The sequence below is a fragment of the Pseudopipra pipra genome, chromosome 10, assembly GCF_036250125.1.
Source record: "Pseudopipra pipra isolate bDixPip1 chromosome 10, bDixPip1.hap1, whole genome shotgun sequence".
NCBI lineage: Eukaryota > Metazoa > Chordata > Aves > Passeriformes > Pipridae > Pseudopipra > Pseudopipra pipra.
Genome location: NC_087558.1, coordinates 478623 through 497335, shown reverse-complemented (window position 1 = coordinate 497335; position 18713 = coordinate 478623). Strand labels below are relative to the sequence as shown.

The 18713-nt window shown below is 47.6% G+C and overlaps 3 protein-coding genes across 4 annotated transcripts in view; 1 reads left to right on the top strand and 2 right to left on the bottom strand.

Annotated features, from left to right (window-relative positions):
• Positions 1-12937, bottom strand: part of LOC135419353 (mediator of RNA polymerase II transcription subunit 12-like protein) — a 26551-nt gene extending 13614 nt beyond the window's left edge. For both annotated transcript variants that reach the window (XM_064665641.1, XM_064665642.1), the window contains exons 1-11: positions 12506-12937; positions 9907-10134; positions 8381-8522; positions 7452-7572; positions 5942-6043; positions 4666-4779; positions 2841-3040; positions 2109-2297; positions 1135-1209; positions 822-1012; positions 336-497 (exon numbers count right to left, since the gene is read on the bottom strand). In XM_064665641.1, coding sequence (XP_064521711.1) covers positions 336-497; positions 822-1012; positions 1135-1209; positions 2109-2297; positions 2841-3040; positions 4666-4779; positions 5942-6043; positions 7452-7572; positions 8381-8522; positions 9907-10052 — 1442 coding nt within the window. In that variant the 5' untranslated portion in view covers positions 10053-10134; positions 12506-12937. The remainder of the gene's footprint in view (positions 1-335; positions 498-821; positions 1013-1134; positions 1210-2108; positions 2298-2840; positions 3041-4665; positions 4780-5941; positions 6044-7451; positions 7573-8380; positions 8523-9906; positions 10135-12505) is intronic.
• P2RY12 (purinergic receptor P2Y12) lies at positions 11424-18713 on the top strand. The gene is made up of 3 exons (XM_064665647.1): positions 11424-11556; positions 16302-16572; positions 16961-18713. Exon 3 carries the CDS (start codon positions 16985-16987, stop codon positions 18002-18004), a length of 1020 nt encoding a protein of 339 aa, XP_064521717.1. The 5' UTR covers positions 11424-11556; positions 16302-16572; positions 16961-16984; the 3' UTR covers positions 18005-18713.
• LOC135419360 (mediator of RNA polymerase II transcription subunit 12-like protein) overlaps positions 13241-18713 on the bottom strand; it is a 46659-nt gene continuing 41186 nt past the window's right edge. Inside the window, exons 2-4 of the mRNA XM_064665650.1 lie at positions 15343-15490; positions 14716-14834; positions 13241-13892 (exon numbers count right to left, since the gene is read on the bottom strand). Coding sequence (XP_064521720.1) covers positions 13578-13892; positions 14716-14834; positions 15343-15457 — 549 coding nt within the window. The 5' untranslated portion in view covers positions 15458-15490 and the 3' untranslated portion in view covers positions 13241-13577. The remainder of the gene's footprint in view (positions 13893-14715; positions 14835-15342; positions 15491-18713) is intronic.

Below are 18713 nucleotides of genomic sequence, written 5' to 3'. Positions count from 1 at the left end.
AGATGAGCTTAAGCTCAATTCCCAAGAGGAAGCAAGTGAAGTGACAATGGTGTGATCTTAATGCGAGCAGAGAGGTCTAATGCCACGTGAGGGAAGAGACAACAAGTGCTCTACCTGTTGCTTTACATCCCTAACATTTCCCATCACTGGGCTGCAGCACAGCCCCTGGCAGACGGGTTACAAAGCTTCTACATTTCCTCTTTTGGAACCAATGGTATTCCTTCAGCCCAGCTGACACCTGAACCCTTGGAGTTGACAAAATTTTGAGTCCCCAGAAAACTCCTCCCTCACAAACACGGTTTAGCTCTGTCTGCAGGGGTTCCCCAAGGTCATACCTTTTTTGTTTCTGTCTATCTCTTTCCTTCTTAGAAGATGACCCCAAATGCTGCCCTTTCTCCAGCTCCTCTCCTGCAGCTTTCAAGACCCTACCTTGAACTGAGGTGGGCAGTTTGGCAATCAGGGGGGCCACCAGCCACACTCCTCGCCTCTCAGAGGAACTAGGAGCAGAACAAACTTATTTCAGTCAAAATATGCAGGCAGTTTTGCAGCCACTATGGACTGTTTCAAGACTGAACTGCTTCAGTAAAGCAGTGGCACAGTACCTCCAGGGTAACTAGTGAGGACTGAGCAGTCACAATTTCTGGTGTCCAGAAATTTCAAGAATAGCAACTACATTTATTGTCAAACAAAAGTAAATAGAAGGAACCTGCAGATAACTGTTTCTGTGCATTCCTGGTTCAAGTACAACACAGTCTAGGCAATCTACACACAGTTAGGCATCATGTTGGCTAGAAGAATTAAAAAGGTGCTACAAAAAATACCTTAGGAATGTCTTTTTACCATTCTGTCTTGTATTACTCGTGTCAGCATTTCCAACAGAGTTTGGACTGAAGAGGCCTATACCAGAGTTAGAAGAGTTATTGTTTAGCTCAGCGGATTGCTGAAACACCTCTACTGTCGCCTTTGCGATATTATCCAACAAGCTGTTCATTGCAGCCACAGCCCCAGAACCCTACAGTGAAACACAGGTACACTAGCACATTCATGGCATGTTTGCTCAGGGACTACCTTAAAATTTAACATACTTTTTTGCAGTAAATATTTAGATAAGGAAGTTTGAAAACCAGTACTCACGGGCTCCTTCGTGCACTGTTTGATCATCAGCTGCAGCTCCAGCCACGACTGCCGCAGAGTCCACTGGTCTAAGTTCTAGGGGAGAATCAACATCACACATGCTAATTGTTAATAATATTAACATAAAGTCAGCATTTTACAGGTCTGAAGGAATGAATCTCATACTTGAACACATCATGTGCAGAAGTCTCATCTTATAAGCAGATCATCACAATCACTGATCTTTCTAATACTCTAATGACACACCAAAACATCAGAGCATTAAAGAACATGCACTTCCACACCTTTCAGCTAACACCATTCCTCGGTACTTTTAACCTCACAGCCTTTCTGAATAAGAATCTCATTCTCTGCAAAATCTGAATGTAGTTAAATGTAAATACAGAAAACGTAGTTCTCTCTTTCATTGGTAATTCCACCAATCCATGGCATTGCCATCCAAGTGGATAGGTCTGAATTTAGCATGAGGCCATCTAGACATGATTTTTTTTGGAGGACATTGACCCTTATTTGTCCTGGTCCAGATATTGCAGACGTGATTTTTCACAGGGCTATTCACAGAAAATCCATTTTGCAGTTTAGGAAATGAACTGTCCCTAATGCAGCTGAATGTGAAGACATGGTCAGCTTGGGACTGTCTGTGAAGGCGTTTGAGCCTTTCCAACAGAGCAGGAGTGACTGTCAGCCCAGTACTGTCCCAGAGCCCCCCTGGGACAGCAGGAACCTCCTCCTGAGCAGCCCTGAGAGCAGCTCCCAAGTCCTGGCGACAAGGAGCGGCAGTGACGGGTGTGCTGCTCCTCCCTGGCTCGGGATCAGAGGGAACGAGACACCCTGAGTCACACCACAAACCTTCCTACAGAGACTGCAGGGCCTGAGCACCCAGAACCTTTAAAGAATAATCCAATACTTGGCTGCACCAGCAGCTGCAAACGAGTGTCCCTGGGTGGTGCTGCTGGCACTGCCCCAGCCCTCACCTGAAGGATGCGCCTGATGTGCTGCCGCTGAGGGTTGTCACCCTCGGGGCACTCCTTAATGCCATGAGGATAACAGATAAGCTGAAGGAGTTTCTGTGCTTGTCTGTTTGAGAGAATGGGATCCAAAATAAGATCTTTGTCAGTGCACAGCCTCTCAGGTTCTTTCAAACAGTGCTCTCCGACCCACTCCTGTAAGGAGTCAAAGGACAGACTCAGCAGAGTTTCAAGGCAATACTAACTTTGGTAAGCTGAACAGAAAAGTGATTGTTTCATATGCAAAACTTGCACTGAACTATGGCTCATGCCACATGCGAGATTAGCAATGTCTTCTGTCACTCAGAACCACCCATCTAAGACTGTTAACAGCTTTTCCAAAATTAATTTCTTCTGTACTTTGAGAGCAACTTTGCAATAACACAAATGCTACTGTAAAAGCCCTTTAAGCAGAAGGCTGATAGAGCAGTCCTTCTGTCTTCCCAAAGTACTTGAGATTGAGGTAGGAAAAACGCCTCAGTTCTGAGAGTGCAGGGGGATGTTAGCAACTAACTAAAGCATTTTTTAACCCAAATAACTCACTACTCCACACATAAATGTCCACATCAGGAAACTCCAACAGAACACAAATGCTGACATACTCCAACACTAATTTTGCACCAAAACAGATGTTACACTTTTCAAATAAACAAAGCTCTTTCCCCAAATGAGGATGGAGGAGCAGTTCTGGGGCTTTACCTGCTGGCAGATGGTTCTGAGCACGTATCTCGCATACTCGCTCAGACTGGCGCTTTCCATGGAAACAGGTTTTCTGCAGGATTTCAAAGCATGAGAGGAACCCCAGATTTCCTCCTCATTGAGCTCATCTAAGAAGCCTCTCACGTGAAACTCTTCACTCTTCAAGGAGCTGACATTGTTGCTGCCAATTTCTGCATCACCTGTCCAGCAGAAGCACAGGGTGAACTCCCACCCAGCCCCACACCCTCACCCCAGGGACAGAGGCCTTTGGGGCACCAGGAGCTGAGCAGCAGCGAGGCCATCACATCCAAAAGGGCAGCACTGGCTGACTCTGATCATCACCAAAGTACTGTCCTCTGGCTTCATGTTGCAAAGCACCTTTTTAATGGGTATTTTGGAAGTAGGAAAGGATTTATACAAATCAAACACAATGTAGCCACCATGTGTTCGAAAGGAAAAGGCGAGTGAAAGGAATTGCTTTGGCAGGTAAGGAAGAGTTGAGTTATTAGGTCTTCTCAGATGCCCCTTTTCCAAGTCCTATCTCTTATTTTGATTTATTAATATTCTGTAGATCAAGAGACAAGTCTGACCCAGGGCCCCTCAGCCATTGAGTGACCCCTCAACCTTTCTATGAGCCCACATCTCTATTCAGGAAGGATGAGAGGGAAGAATCTGGCAGGCAAATAATACAGTAAAGAGAGTGGAACCAAGGTCACATGAAGCTAAAGCCATCCCAGAAAGCTCTGATAAAACTGGAACAGCTTCCTCAGCACAGAACTGCAACAGCCACCATTTATCTGATGTTTTTCCTCAACAAAGCAAGTACAATTTTTAAATTATTAATGCAGGGTGCCAAAACAGACCTCTCCAAATAGAATAGTTTGAGTCTATAGGAGGAGAAGTGCTGCAGTAAATGCACAATGTGCCTAAACCTTCCCTTGTACTCCCTTGCACCAAACCAAACCATGTCTCTGCAGAGACAAAACCACAAGTGTTCACACCACACACAGTTAATGAAGAAAAATCCTAAATCTCAGCACTCTGAATAAATAGCAAGAGTACCTAGATAACGGCTGTAAACATTTTTCAGTCTCTCTCTCCAATCCACCAGCCTATCCCAGCTAGCTCTGCCTGTAACATCCTTCCCCAGTACAGTCACATTATTAGGGGTCACAGGGGTTTTGAAGGTTCTGAGACACTGGCCAGCAGACTGTCCCAGTGGCACTCTGGCTGGAGGGACACCCTGTGGGCACAGCCACGGCTGGAACATCTTGCTTGTTTAACCAGACATTTACTGAGCTCCAAAAATACATCTCCCCAGAGGTCACAGGAACTTCAGCTGAACTGGAGCCAAACCAAAGCTCTGAGGCAGATACTCGTCTGGAAAACAACACTCACCCTTCATGGAGAGCTGCTCAGGGTGATGCTTTTACAACTTCCACAATGGCAGACACTCGGGATTTGTGGTAAAACACAGAAAAAAGTGGGAAAACTCATCTGAGATCCTTTTTCCTCTCTATATGTGAGAGGGACTCTCCTGAGTTTGAATGTCCTGGGACTCAGTGGCAGAGGTCGGGGTCACCATCTGAAATAGTCACATCTGCTCAAAGCCTCTCTGCTGGGGCTGACTCACCAGGGAAAAATCTGTCTTTAACCTGGAGTCTGCACTCCCCACATGCTGCAGGAGCAGGGGCAGCAGCCACATTCTTCCCTTGTCCTCAGGGTTTTCCCTCCCCAGGAGCATTCCCAGGGAAGGGAACTAGCACAAGCTGTTTTCCACCCAAACACTGGCACAAACACATCACACAGGACTGCACACTCTTACCAAGCATCAGAATTGCTTTCAAAACTGCAAACACAGCTCCCACTTTGATGCTGTTGTGAGCAGCAGCCAAGAGGTGACGGTCACAGGAAGAGCGAATTCCAGGAAATAATTTCCCTATGGAGAGAAGAGCAGATTTTTGTAGAAAATGGGTGTTATTTAGTAACTAACATTTCCTTTGTGTGAAATCCTCCTCAGCTAGAACAGCTACAGAAGTACAAGAACTGAATGAAGAAGTGAAATCTTCTGAAATTGAAAGTGCAGCCCAACAGGTAAGTCATTAATTCAGCTGGGATATGTGGTCATGATGGATTCATATCAAAATAAGCTATGGGCATTGAAATAGAAAAAGAAGCCTGATGGTTCACTGTGTCCATGGGAACAGTGAATTTAACCACAATGAGACACTGAAGCCTATTTTGGTTTTGACTTCACAGATTTAGGAAATTACTTCCCTCACCTCATCTGTGTGACAAATGAGGCAGAATTCAGTGCTGTCCACGCCTGTTGCAGTTACACTCAATTCTGCAGCTCTGCAGCCTGCAGAAGTCAGTGAGGGCTTTGTGCAACCTGAAGGAGGAGAGGCACAGACTGCAAGGCAGGGAGGGATGAGGGGAAGGATGAATCCATCACCTCTGTGAGGCAGTTAACTGAGCCAGGTGTAAGGACGGTCTGTAACATGGTCTGTGTTTGATGTGTGTTACTTCCTATGGCTCAGTCATGATTATTCCTACCCATTCAAATCTACTTCTATTTCTAGGGAAGCCACGTCTGTCTGTTCCCAGTCAGTATTTCTCACAGCTCTTGCCTGTTTTTCTCAAATATGCAAAAAAGCTCATTAATTTATGTCAGAAAAGAAATCACTATTACTTTTAGATGGAAGAATTTGACACTGCTTAAGAGCTAACTTTTCTTTCAATTTCTTTTTCCCATGGATATAATTGTTATCAAATCTTGTTATCAAATTTGCCCAAATATTAGAAGTCATGCATATATAACACAGGTTATCACCGGGCTCATATGCATTTAATTGTTAGGTGCTTTTTCCTTGCCTTTTTCCTTCCTCTTTTGCTCTGTGGCAAACACACACACATCAGACCTGAAAATAGTCACATTTAAAAGAAAAGAGAACCCCCTTAACATATCCTGAGAACTAATTTTCTCGTGTGCAATTTTGAACTTGCACTATGGATATTTTCACCCACGAAATCATCAGCCATCAGAAACCAATTCTGGGTTCACTCTCTGCAATGGAAGGACCAAGCAGCAGACAACTCACCTGTCTCCTGGGCAAAGAGGCACACCTGGGGTGTCCTGAAGAGGTGCAGGAGCAGCCGGCAGGTCATCCTGGCCCCAGGCTCAGCATCCAGATCCCCACAGGCTGTGGAAGATGGGACATGGACATGAGGATCTGCCCAGGACCTCACAAGTCCCAGCAGCAAGTCTGGGAATGTTCCATCATTTTAGATGGAAATACAATGATTTCATCAACAGGAATAAGCATTTATGGCCTTGAGTCATTAAAAATCAGGAAAGAATGGCAGGAATTTTTGTAAGCAAGAGACATAATTAATGGCAGAAAAGAATATATGGTTGTAATGGCTTTTGACAGTTAAAGCAGCGAGAAGAAACACAAATCCAAAGAGAAAGTGAAAAGAAATGTCTGAAGTGGCCAACAAAGAAGACCCCAGGTACAGCACAGGTGTGGCAGGACCTGGAGCACAGTGTGGAGCAGCAAGGAGCAGGTGAGGCTGCACACACTGGGACAGGGGGGCAGTGCCCTGCCAGCAGCTCTGACCTCGCCCTCCTAGCCTCTGCCCTCCACTGGCACCGCTCCCTGGGAGCCACAGGACACAGCACTGGCACTGCAGGACACGGCACTGGCACTGCAGGACATGGCACTGGTACCACAGGACACAGCACTGGCACTGCAGGCACAGCACTGGCACCACAGGACACAGCACTGGCACTGCAGGACATGGCACTGGCACCACAGGACACAGCACTGGCACTGCAGGACATGGCACTGGTACCACAGGACACAGCACTGGCACTGCAGGCACAGCACTGGCACTGCAGGCACAGCACTGGCACTGCAGGCACAGCACTGGGCACTGCAGGACATGGCACTGGCACCACAGGACACAGCACTGGCACTGCAGGACATGGCACTGGCACCGCAGGACACAGCACTGATACCACAGGACACAGCACTGGCACTGCAGGCACAGCACTGGCACCACAGGACACAGCACTGGCACTGCAGGACATGGCACTGGCACCACAGGACACAGCACTGGCACTGCAGGACATGGCACTGGTACCACAGGACACAGCACTGGCACTGCAGGCACAGCACTGGCACTGCAGGCACAGCACTGGCACTGCAGGCACAGCACTGGGCACTGCAGGACATGGCACTGGCACCACAGGACACAGCACTGGCACTGCAGGACATGGCACTGGCACCGCAGGACACAGCACTGATACCACAGGACACAGCACTGGCACTGCAGGCACAGCACTGGCACTGCAGGCACAGCACTGGCACTGCAGGCACAGCACTGGCACCACAGGACACAGCACTGGCACTGCAGGCACAGCACTGGCACTGCAGGACACAGCACTGGCACCACAGGACACAGCACTGGCACCACAGGACACAGCACTGGCACTGCAGGACACAGCACTGGCACTGCAGGCACAACACGCTGCTCGTCCCACCCCTGCAGACTGCTTGGGAGGTCTCAAGGTTTTCAACTTAAATTCTTCTCTTGGTGTTCCCTTACCAGCTGCCAGGAGGGAAGGCAGTGCAACGTGCTGGACAACATCCTCCAGGGAGAGGCACTGCCGGGCGATCAGGATGGACACCAACGTGGCCAGGGAGTCGTGGAACGACAGGTCACTCACCTGCCAGGGAAACACTGCCAGGCCTCACACAGCAGGGCACACACCCCTGCCACGAGTACTGAGGGATTCATTCATACAATAAACATCAAGTGGTTACACATGAGCATTTTTAATGCATTTCCCAAACATCTTAGGGCAAATATGGCTTTTAACTGAATTTTAACAAACACCAATTTCAAATACTAAAATATCAAAATTCTGAAATAAAAAACACTAGTCTTATAAAAATTGGAGAAAATTTTAGCACTCAATAAAACTAGGTAACATCAAGACTCCTTCCTTGGCTTCAGGAGAGGAAGGTCCCTATGGACACAGCTTTAGCATGCTCCCAAAGGCAAATGCCCCCAAACTGAGGGTAAATATATGGAATCAAGTACTGGATCACATCAGTCACTGTAATCCTGCTGACCAGAGCAGTATCACCCATTCCACAATCAAGGAGCCAACACCAAAACAGGGTCCTTAAAACAGAGACGGTTATTTCCACATCCATCAGCATCTTAGGAAAAGCACACGGCCACGCCTGCTCCTGCTGGGGAGTCACTCTGGCACTCTGCATCATCCCCCATAGAGAACAGAAACCATTTACAAAGACAAAACTCTAAGCACTGCTCGAATTTACGTTAACTCTGAAGATGCAGGAAGGAATAAAAATCAGTCAGAAACCTCATGAAAAGCCTTGAAAAGTCAAATGGATACAAGATTGAATTTGTTCTCTGCATTTTGTGTGGAACCAAAGCCTCACCACCCCTCTAAGGAAAGGGGGGGCGAATGGGTGTCACAGGCATTCAGAAGATACCGAACTTACATCCACGCTGCAGAGCAGATCGTTGAAGCCCCAGACGTGGTTTGAGGAGCAGCACAGAGCCTTCAGCACCCCCAGCCACTCCGAGCTGAGCAGGGTGCAGCACGACGTCAGCTCTGCACACAGGTTCCCGATGTCATTGATCCTGGAAGGAGGGAAACACTCACACAGAGCCCACGGGTTTTGTACACAACAAATACCTCGGTCAGAGCAGAGCAGCGCTTGGCAGAACTGCTGTTTCCTTACTTCAGGTGGGGATTTATGTCCTGATGTGATTAGGCTACTGTACGTACACCCCAGGGTTACCCTGTGCTGGCCAGCCTGGCAGAAACCTCTCCTGCAGCAGTGTCAGGGACAGGGCTGTGTGGGGCACCTCTCCCCAACCCCAGGTCACCGTGACAGGTCACTGCAGGAGCCCTCCCCCTGCCAGGCAGCACCACCATCAGCAGGGAAACAAGTCACAAAATCAACTGGCACCAAGGAATTTCACTTCACAGATCCCATACTGTGTAACATGGGATTTGGGGCATGATTCAGGGTTATGTAACAGCTTAAGAAACAGAGAAGAGTTGACTCATCCCAGTGCAAGTTATTTTCTCTCTGTTCCACAGTGAAACTTGTTTGGCCGCATTTAGATGTTCCCTTTTGTGCTCTTACAAAACTGCTTCCTCTCAGCTGCTCTGCCCTGCCAAGGATGGCCCACACTCCAGAGAATCACAGACTGCTTTGGGTTGGAAGAGACCTTAAAAATCACTGAGTTCCACTCCCCTGCCATGGGCAGGGACACCTTCCACTAGCCCAGGTTGCTCCAAGCCCCGTCCAACCTGCCCTTGGACACTCCCAGGGATGGAACAGCCACAGCTTCTCTGGGCAACCTGTGCCAGGGCCTCCCCACCCTCACAGGGAACAATTTCTTCCTCACATCCAATATAAACCTACTCTTTGACAGTTTGAAGCCATTCTCCCAATAAAACTCTTAATACTTAAAAAACAGATCTTTCAAAAACCTATGTCTTGGCTATGAAGACAAAATCCATAATTTATGAATTACACACTTAATAAATAAAACAGCAATTGTACCAGAAGGAGGCAATGACCTAATGCAGACTTCTAGTGAGCAGAGATTGTGCTGAGCTGTTCATTCTGGAACAGCTCAACTGCTGGTACAAAACCCTCCCTGACTGTCTGACAGCGAGTGCCTGCTGCTCCTTCCTCCCTTCTGCTAAACTATGCAGACTGATTGAACCAAGGAACTCGGAGGAAATTACACAACACATTTTCAGCAACAGGAATGAAAATGAAAACAACTGGGAAAAAAAAAAAAAAAGACACCAAGCAAAAAGGTGAAAGGAGACCTCATCCCCGCTCTGTGAGCTGGCTGTGTCCTGCCCCAGCACGGCCTCACCTGCCCGGGTCCTGGTGCCCCACGGCCTCACCTGCCCGGGTCCTGGTGGCCCATGGCCTCACCTGCCCGGGTCCTGGTGCCCCACAGCCTCACCTGCCTGGGTCCTGGTGCCCCACAGCCTCACCTGCCCGGGTCCTGGTGGCCCATGCAGACGCTCAGCAGCGCGTTGCACACGAAGCTGTAGCGGTTCCCTGCGTTGTCGCTCAGGATCTTGCCCAGCATCGAGTAGTTAATGCTGAGAGCAGAGGGATTCTCAAGGAAATCCAGCATGAACTCTGGGTCCCACAGCAAGTTGGAGTTTGAGGGCTGGATGTTGCTGTAGATCGTCTGCTTCACCTTGGAACAGGCACTACTGAGGACCAAAAACAGAGGGGCCAAAGGCACCTTGCAGGAGCGTGCTGGACACACCACGTGGGGTGAGAAAGTCCTGGCTGGGTTACCACCCAAGGCACATTTGCAAACTCATTTTGGATAAGGAGCATCTACCAGATAACAAGGCTGATACATAAATTTCATTCAAGTTTTCCTACAAATAGTCTTGAGTTTCCAAATCCCTTCTTGGACACTGAGCAGCTGGGTAAGGCCCAATGTCCTCCTCCCCAGCAGCATCTTCCTGGGGCATCAGATGGCCCTACAGGGAGTATAACCACACTTCCCAACATCCCTCTCCCATTCCCATGGGAGGTGCAGTGGGGCAGGGGAAATTCATTAAGGCAAAATGAGAACATTTATCTCAGTTAAAAACTACATTTGATAATAATGTGACATAACAGACAACATTTGGAAACCAGTAAATGGAGAAAAGATATTAGAGGTCATATTTTGACATTAATAATTAGACAAAAGGGCAAGAACTGTTCCAGGCCATGAACACCTCTATGTGAAGCACTTTTCTTCAGGGGAAAAAATGAGTCAGTGAGGAATGCAAATTTCACACCCAAAATGTTCTAAGGAGTGTTTCTCTCCAGGATGGGGTTTTATACCACATGGACAAACTTCACTAATTAGCCCAACTGGGAAGATTTCCCCATTACTGAAAAGAATCTCTTAATTTAAATTAACTTAAAATACGAGAAAATTTTGGAGTTTTTTAGGACTCCACCAGTCCCAGGACGAAAAGAGAGAGGAAACACTGGGCAGCCTGGAAGGCAGCTGGGAGCTGAGGGAGCAGCACCAGTGTGTCTGGCCAGGGGCTGGGAGGGCAGCACCCTGTGACTGTGCAGCCCCTGCAGCCCTGGGACCCCTGTCACTGCCAACCCTGGGGACACCTTGTCCCTGCTGCCCTGGGACCCCATCACTGCCTGCCCGAGGCCATTAGTGGGGTAATTAATTAGAAGAAGGGGAGTGCCTGACATTAACCCTCTGCTCTGACAGCCAGCACAGCAGCAGAGACAGAAATCCAGCGTGTGGAACACAAACAGCTGCCACCAAAGCCACCAGGTGCTAATGGGCACAGGGCTGGCCCCGACACCCCAACACTCCCCTACAGCCACCCCATGGCCACAGAAAGGGAGGCCCAAACCCAGCCAGCACTGAGCACCAGAGCAAAGCAGCCTCTGAGACAGCACTTGCACCACAGGCAGTGCTGGGGGAGTGGTCAGGAGATAAGATTTAAAAAAAGAAAAAAAAAAAGTTAAAAGAATGCTCTAAAAAAAGGAAGTTTAGGGAAGATTAGTAACTGTTCCAGGCACACAAAACCAAACACGCTGTGCCCTCACTGACACCCACTCAGGAGACACTGCAGAGGAGACCAGAGCACAGCAATGCACAGGGGGTGAGTCTCTAAATGTGAACATTTCTGAATTGTAATTTATCATTGCTTCAAATTGCCTGAGTGAGCTGGGCTTACAGCAGGCAAAAAAGGAGCTTAAAATGTTACTGTGAACATCCAGCTGAGTTGGGTGTTTCAACTGAAGCAAGGAAACCAATAATCAAATTAATGTAATGCTATTACCTTACACACAGCTGTTTAAAAACGTATACATAAATTCTATTAACAGTTTTCAGGAATTTCTAAGTCCATTTGTCCAAAAAAGGGTGTTTCAAAACAAGCGCTGTGTATCACATATTTAATATATGATTTAATACCTTGCATATCTATATATTGCTAGATGCTATTTTGATTTGCTGTTGTAGGTTAGTATTAATAGAAATGCTAATGCTATTGTGTTACTAAAACTTCAGGTTTTAAGAGAGAAAATGAACATAGAGCTAGCTAAGATATTTCTGTAGTTCTTCTACATTTCTTATTTCTTTTTCATTACGTTTCTCATATTAAATGCTGCTTTTCCCACGTATCTGTAAACCTATTAAAATATTAAGATTATTACTGAGAACACCTTTCCTGCTCCCTATGAAATGAAACCACAAATCTGAACTATGCAAACCCAAACCAGGTACACAAACCAGGAGGGGAAACAGCAGCTGAGGTGGTTTGTGAGTCTCACAAGATGTGGATTTACATCTGAAAGGTTTCCACTCCCCCTTTAAAAAGTAAAAGCCAAAAGCACAGTTTATGGAAACCTAATGTTTCTTAAATTTAAAAATCAAGGAACTGAACATTCAAGCATGAAACTTCCCAAACTCAAACACGGACACGGGACCTGCATCAGTGAAGCTAAAGCTGCAAAGGCAGCGGCGATTTCCAGGGGAAAGCAGAGGGAAACCACAGCAGCCCACACCAGTCTGTGGGCAGGGGTGAGAACAATCCCTTCACCACCCACCTGAACAGGTCTCCAAACTTGCTTCTGAGGTGGCTGCAGGACACGTACAGGTCGTGCAGGTAAGCTAAAATGCACCGTTCTGGGGAGGAACACTCGGAGGGATTCACGACGTGCTTTACTACCCCACACAACCTGCAAATGGAAAAGCATCCCAAGTTTGTTCCAACACACCTGACAAATGTGTCACAGATCAGATAAACCCCACTGTCAGCTGGGGACACGACAGACCTTCATCTACAGCCCCACGGGGCTCATGTGACATTCGGTGTCACCTGTGGCAGAGGCACTTGTGGAGCCCAGGGCAGAGCGGGGCAAATGGGCAGGAAATCAGGAGGCACAACCCCCTTGTCCAAGGCTACGAGGGCTGAGGATCCCAGCAGCCCCTGGCAGTGGGTGCAGGCTGCAGAGCTGAGCCCTCCACCCCGCTCACCTGAGCTCACCCACGGCCCTTCAGCAGCACTGCAACACCTGCTCCAACCACCCAAACCAAAATGCTTTCCCTGCTTAAGAGAGAACAAAATCCCCCTTTGAGAAGGCGCGTGTGCCACCGACCCTTCGAAGGCCCGGGCGGTGTGCTGAGGAGGAGGCAGGCGTGGTGCCGCCGCAGCACGGCCACGATGCACACACACAGCCCCGGCGGGCAGCTCCCGGCCAGGCTGGACCACTTCAGCAGCAGCTCGGCCTCCACCACGCTCAGCTCCTTCAGCAGCTGGGAACACACACAAGAGCAGCAAACTGAAAGTAATTTCCCAGTCAAACACGTAAAACAGGAGCAAAAAAAAAAAATACATTAAGGAAAGCTGTGAGGTGAACAAAAATGCAGTTCTTTACTCACTACAGAACAAGGGGAAGAGGGAGCAAAATAAATGCTTGAAGTATAAAAAACATCCCTCAGAAGAGCTCTTTGGAAATCCACAGCATTTCAGGCACCCCGGTGCGTTACTGGGTGACACTGTGGGTTAGTCCGAAACAGCAAAGCCCATCCTAAAATCCTTTGTTCTAAAACAATCCAGAATTTTGTTAATTTTGAAAGATTTAAAAATAAAATGCATCTATTGATTCTCCACAACGGTCACAGCACGGCGGAAGGAGAAGTGTCCGGCACTCTGAGAGGGCAGGAAACTGGAACAGCCACGAGCACACGGAGGGAATTTGCAGTCCAGCTCTTGGGGGTTTTCTGGCTTCCCAGAACATGGCCCACAGCTTTGTCCTCCCCGGAGCTCCCCAGATGAACTCTGCTCACCTGCACGGCGAAGTCTATCAGTCCGTTGATGTTCAGCGCTGGCTCCATGAGGTCGAAGATGAGCTGGATGTGGTGAGCCAGGGGCAGGTGGTACGACGTTCCCGAGGCAAAGCTGGTGATCTGCTCGAGGACATTGCTGGAGATCTGGGAAAGGGAACTCTGGAAGTCAGATGTGACTGAGGGCTCCTCAGGTACACCAGCACTCCGAAAATCCTGCTGTGCAGGTGGCAACAGCAAGTGCCAGCACTGTGCAGGTAAAAGCACTCACACACCGGGCACAAGCACCCTGCCACTCCCTGTCCCTGAGCCAGGACAGTGCCCTTCCCTTCCAAACCTCACAGCACACAAAAGGTTGTTCTGCTGCTTCACAGCTGGGTCTCAAACTGTTCCCAACAGCTACAGCACTGATTTCTGTTCTGGAGGCAGTTTGCTTCAAAGAAGCAGAAAAATCATTTTTCTTCGCATCTTGCTGCACTGTGATTTATTTCAGCTGATTGAAATATTCAACTGGTTTTCAGTTCACTAATAAAACACATAAACCAAACTTGTAATAAATTTATTCAAAATACCAGACCAAAAGATGCCTTATAAATTAAGTGTCAAACATTTACCTCTTTTATTTGTTTCACATATTAGCCTCTGGTATTAGAACATACTTAAAACCAGTAACACATATAAAATGATGAAACTCTGTGCTGACACACTTGCACACCTATGAGTCCTAACACAAAGCAGGAAAACCAAGCTTGTCCTTCAGAACAAATTATCACATCATCATAGAATGATTTGGGTTGAAAGGGACCATAAAGCTCAACTCATTCCACCTCTCTGCCACGGGCAGGGACACCTTCCACTAGACCAGGTTATTTTGTATGCATACAAAACACTCATAAAAAACAGGATTTCTTTCCCATTTGACATCCCTGCAGCAGAGCTAAAAGGCCACAATTTGACACAAGGGAAGTACCTGGGATGTCACCTGATGTTGATTGAAATAGGACAGCTGCTGCAGTTTTGTGAACACAGTCTCCAGGGTTGGAAACGCCTCTGGTTTGGTCTTCCGGGCCTTCTGCCCTTCGTCCCCCACTGAACAGATATAAAAGGTTATTTCAGTCATTTTATATTTAATGGAGCCCTAGCAGTTTTCCATTGGTACTGATTTAAAAGACAATAAAACCCTTAATAAGTTTTACTCATGACTATACAAACCCTGTTAGCTCCAGTTTTCCATTATAGTGATCCACAACAGCACAAAACAGTGTCAGAGCTGCCACGGGGTTATCCCAGTGCACAGAGGTGACACCCCAGAGAAGCTGAAAACAGCCACACGCTGTTACCAGGAGGGTGAGAACATGGATCACTGACATTCCAGGCTTTAGCCCAACACAAGTGTTTGCAGCCAATTGCTACAATGGAAAACAGGGATTTCTAGTGGTGGCAGCCCTTGGTCATCCCAAAGCACTGTGGGGCCGTGGGGCTCTGCTCAGCACCCCCCAGGGACTGCCAAGGGGAGGGAAGCCAAATTACGGGATAACATGCATGTCTCCAGACAATGGTCACTACAGGCGATGAACAGCAGCCTTAGAGCATTTACCACCCATTTCTGTAGTGCTCTTCTTGTTCAGGATCTTGAGGATGTCTTTGGTGATCCTCTTCAGCTGGTGCCTCGCGTCATCCCGCTCCTTACCCACGCCATAGAGGAGAATCATGCGCTGGTCACACTCGTGGCTGGAGGACTCGTCCTGAAAAGAGCAAGTGAAGGCTCTCTGCCTGTCCCTGCCATCACCTGCATCCCTGTCATCCCTGCATCACCTGGGCAGCCCAGGCTGCAGGAAACAACAACTGACCCAACACAAACACATCTCCTGTGGCTGTCAGGAGGGACAAACAGTGCCAAAAGGGATCACTGAAGAGTGGGGTAAAAATACAGAGGGGAACTTCAATCAGATGTTATGAATTCTGTGTGTATCTACAAGGACAGAACCAGGGGAGGACCCTCCACACTGTCCCCTGGATCAATATTCCACAGCAGATCAGTAAATGGAAGACAGACGTTTAGAAATTGTGTGACACTTACTATGTACAAATCCACTGAGAAAAAAAATGCAGTCCAAGTCCTAAAATTCTGTCTTGCACATCCCAAAGAAATTGAAATATGTCTGGTTTATTTCGTTGTTAGTGGCCTTTCAACAAAATGTATATATCATACAATGTTGATGTTACTGTATGTAACTTGGAAACTCGAAGCACTGCTCTGCAAGTTACATAAGATATAAATATTTCCTTCGGTGATAACCTCCTCCAAAGCAATCAATCACTACTTCTTTCAAATACTTTAAAGGTTTTAAAAAACAAGGCTGTGTACAAAAGTAACTCTAAAGAATCACAAGGCTGAAAGGGGCAGACAGGAGCGCAGCTCTATGCTCAGAAAAGCTGCACAATCTGACAAATACCCACTCTCTTTATAAATAGTCTCTGGAAGCCAGACAAAGGCAGGAAGTAAATCACTAATTATTTTTTAAATTTCTATTTATTTCTCTTTCTTTTCTGTAGAAAGCAGAAGCAGAAGCTCTGAGTGCACCTGTTGGAATCTGCCGTTGTCACTGGCTGGGAGACCAGTTCACAGCCAGAGGAAAGCCTAAGCCTCAGGACTGGGATGCTCAGCTGCTCCTCCTGCCTCTCCCAGCTCCGAGGGATCCCACAGGAACACTGCTGCCCACTCCCACGGTGAAGAGCTGGAAGGACTGCCAAGGACCCTCCCTTACAGTTTCCACGGCAGGGAACACCCGAATTCCACCACTTCTGGAACTTCCCTTGGCCCACGGTAACTTCCCTTGGCTCTGGGGGGAGAACATGTCCATGCTCAGGGAGCACTTGTTCTGTTGGGATTGCACTTGGCAGCTGAACCTGTTACATGCTTCAGAGCAAAAGCCAATTTTTTCTATCTTAGAGGGAGAAATAAAACTTTGTGGCTCTGTAAGACAGATGTCAGGGATTCAAGCATGAGCTGAGAGCACATCAACTCCTCCAGTGCCTGTTTTACACAGGCAGAGCTCAGACAACAACAGTCATGTAAATAACTGCATCACTACACCTGAGAGTCACCCCAGCCCAGCTCGGGCCCCACGGGCTGCATGCACTTGTTCCCAACACAAAATCAGAAGCAGACTGACAAGGCTCACAGTTTCACTCTTTTCTGTTTGTTTCTCCAGGGAAGGGGGGACATCAGAGTGCAAATGAAAGCCACAACCCACTTCAGCTCTCCCAGGAACTACAGCAACTGTACCAGCGACAGCAGGATCAGCCAAGTCATCTTCCCTTTGCTGTACACATTTCTATTCCTGGTGGGCATCACCATGAACGGCCTGGCAATGTGGATCTTCTTCAAAATATCCAGTAAATCCAATTTCATCATCTTCCTCAAGAACACTGTCATTTCCGACTTTCTCATGATCTTGACTTTTCCATTCAAAATCCTCAGTGATGCAAAGCTGGTGTCGTGGGTCCTGCGAGGGTTCGTGTGCCAGGTCACCCAGGTTGTGTTCTACTTCACCATGTACATCAGCATTTTATTTCTTGGTCTGATAACCATTGATCGCTATCAGAAAGCCACTTCACCATTCAGAACATCAACTCCACGGAGCCTTTTGGCTGCCAAGATCCTTTCCACAGCAATCTGGGTATCTATGTTTGCTCTTTCGTTACCCAACATGATTTTAACTAACAAGAAGAGAACACCCAAGAACGTGAGGAAGTGTGCTCTCCTCAAATCTGAGTTTGGCTTAATCTGGCACGAAAGTGTAAACTACATTTGCCAGCTCATCTTCTGGGTTAATTTAGCAGTCATAGTGGTGTGTTACATCCTCATCAGCAAGGAACTCTACAAATCCTATAAAAGGACAAGATGCACAGGGAAGGCATCCAAAAAGACTGTCAATCTGAAGGTTTTCATCATCATCGCTGTGTTCTTTATTTGTTTTGTGCCATTCCACTTCACCAGAATCCCCTACACCTTGAGCCAAACGAGAGACGTGTTTAACTGCTCTGCTCAGAACACCCTGTTCTACCTGAAGGAGACCACGCTGTGGCTGACATCCCTCAATGCCTGCCTGGACCCATTCATATACTTTTTCCTTTGCAAGTCCTTCAGGCAGTCCTTGCTGGGCACCCTGCGCAGGCACACGGCGCTGTCGGGGCTGGGGACACGGGCCCAGGGGCAGAACGAAGGGGACGACACGGACGAGACGCCCGTCTAGAGCTCGGGGTCCCCACACCCCTTCCTGCCCTTCCACCTCATCGTGGGGGGAAGGAGCACAAACCCTGTGGAGAGTATCCAGAGCTTCACTGACCTCTTTAGAAATTGTCCTGCAGATGAAGCGGGAGCACCCCGGAACCACCACCACTGGCTGCAGAAACAGAAAGCTTGAATAACAGAGGAGTCTCCCCAACCTCCATCCTTGCCAAAAAGGACCTCCTGTGACCCCAATCACCATGCCTGGCAGAACTGTAGGGAAGTAGCTTGAACTTAAAGGTAGAACTGTGAGGAAAACTTCAAAGAGAATCATGAAATGCTACAGATGAGATCACAAACTGCCAAGATTTTGCAGAAATAGATAAATTTGGGTCAGAGCAAAGTCCATGACAACACAAGATCTGGGAAATGCAGCTAAAATCCACACTAAATGTAATTTTTCAGTACAGGGAGCTGTCACCTGGTACACAACTGGCAGACAAACAAACCTAGGCCAGATGTAGAGGGGCCATTTGTCCGTGCAGATTTTTGGTAACAGAATAACACTGTGCTTTTCTCCTTCTGTGCTTGCATTTCCTAATCCATTGACCAATAACCAATAGTTGTAATAGTTGTATGTCAGAGGAAATTATTTCATAATCAGGCTTATCTTAATATGACTTATATCCTCAAATTCTTCCCCTTACTACATAAATAAACAAAACTGTACACTT

What these genes read in the sequence shown, in the direction of transcription:
- P2RY12 (XM_064665647.1), top strand. Translation starts at nt 16,985, where the DNA reads ATGAAAGCCACAACCCACTTCAGCTCTCCCAGGAACTACAGCAACTGT.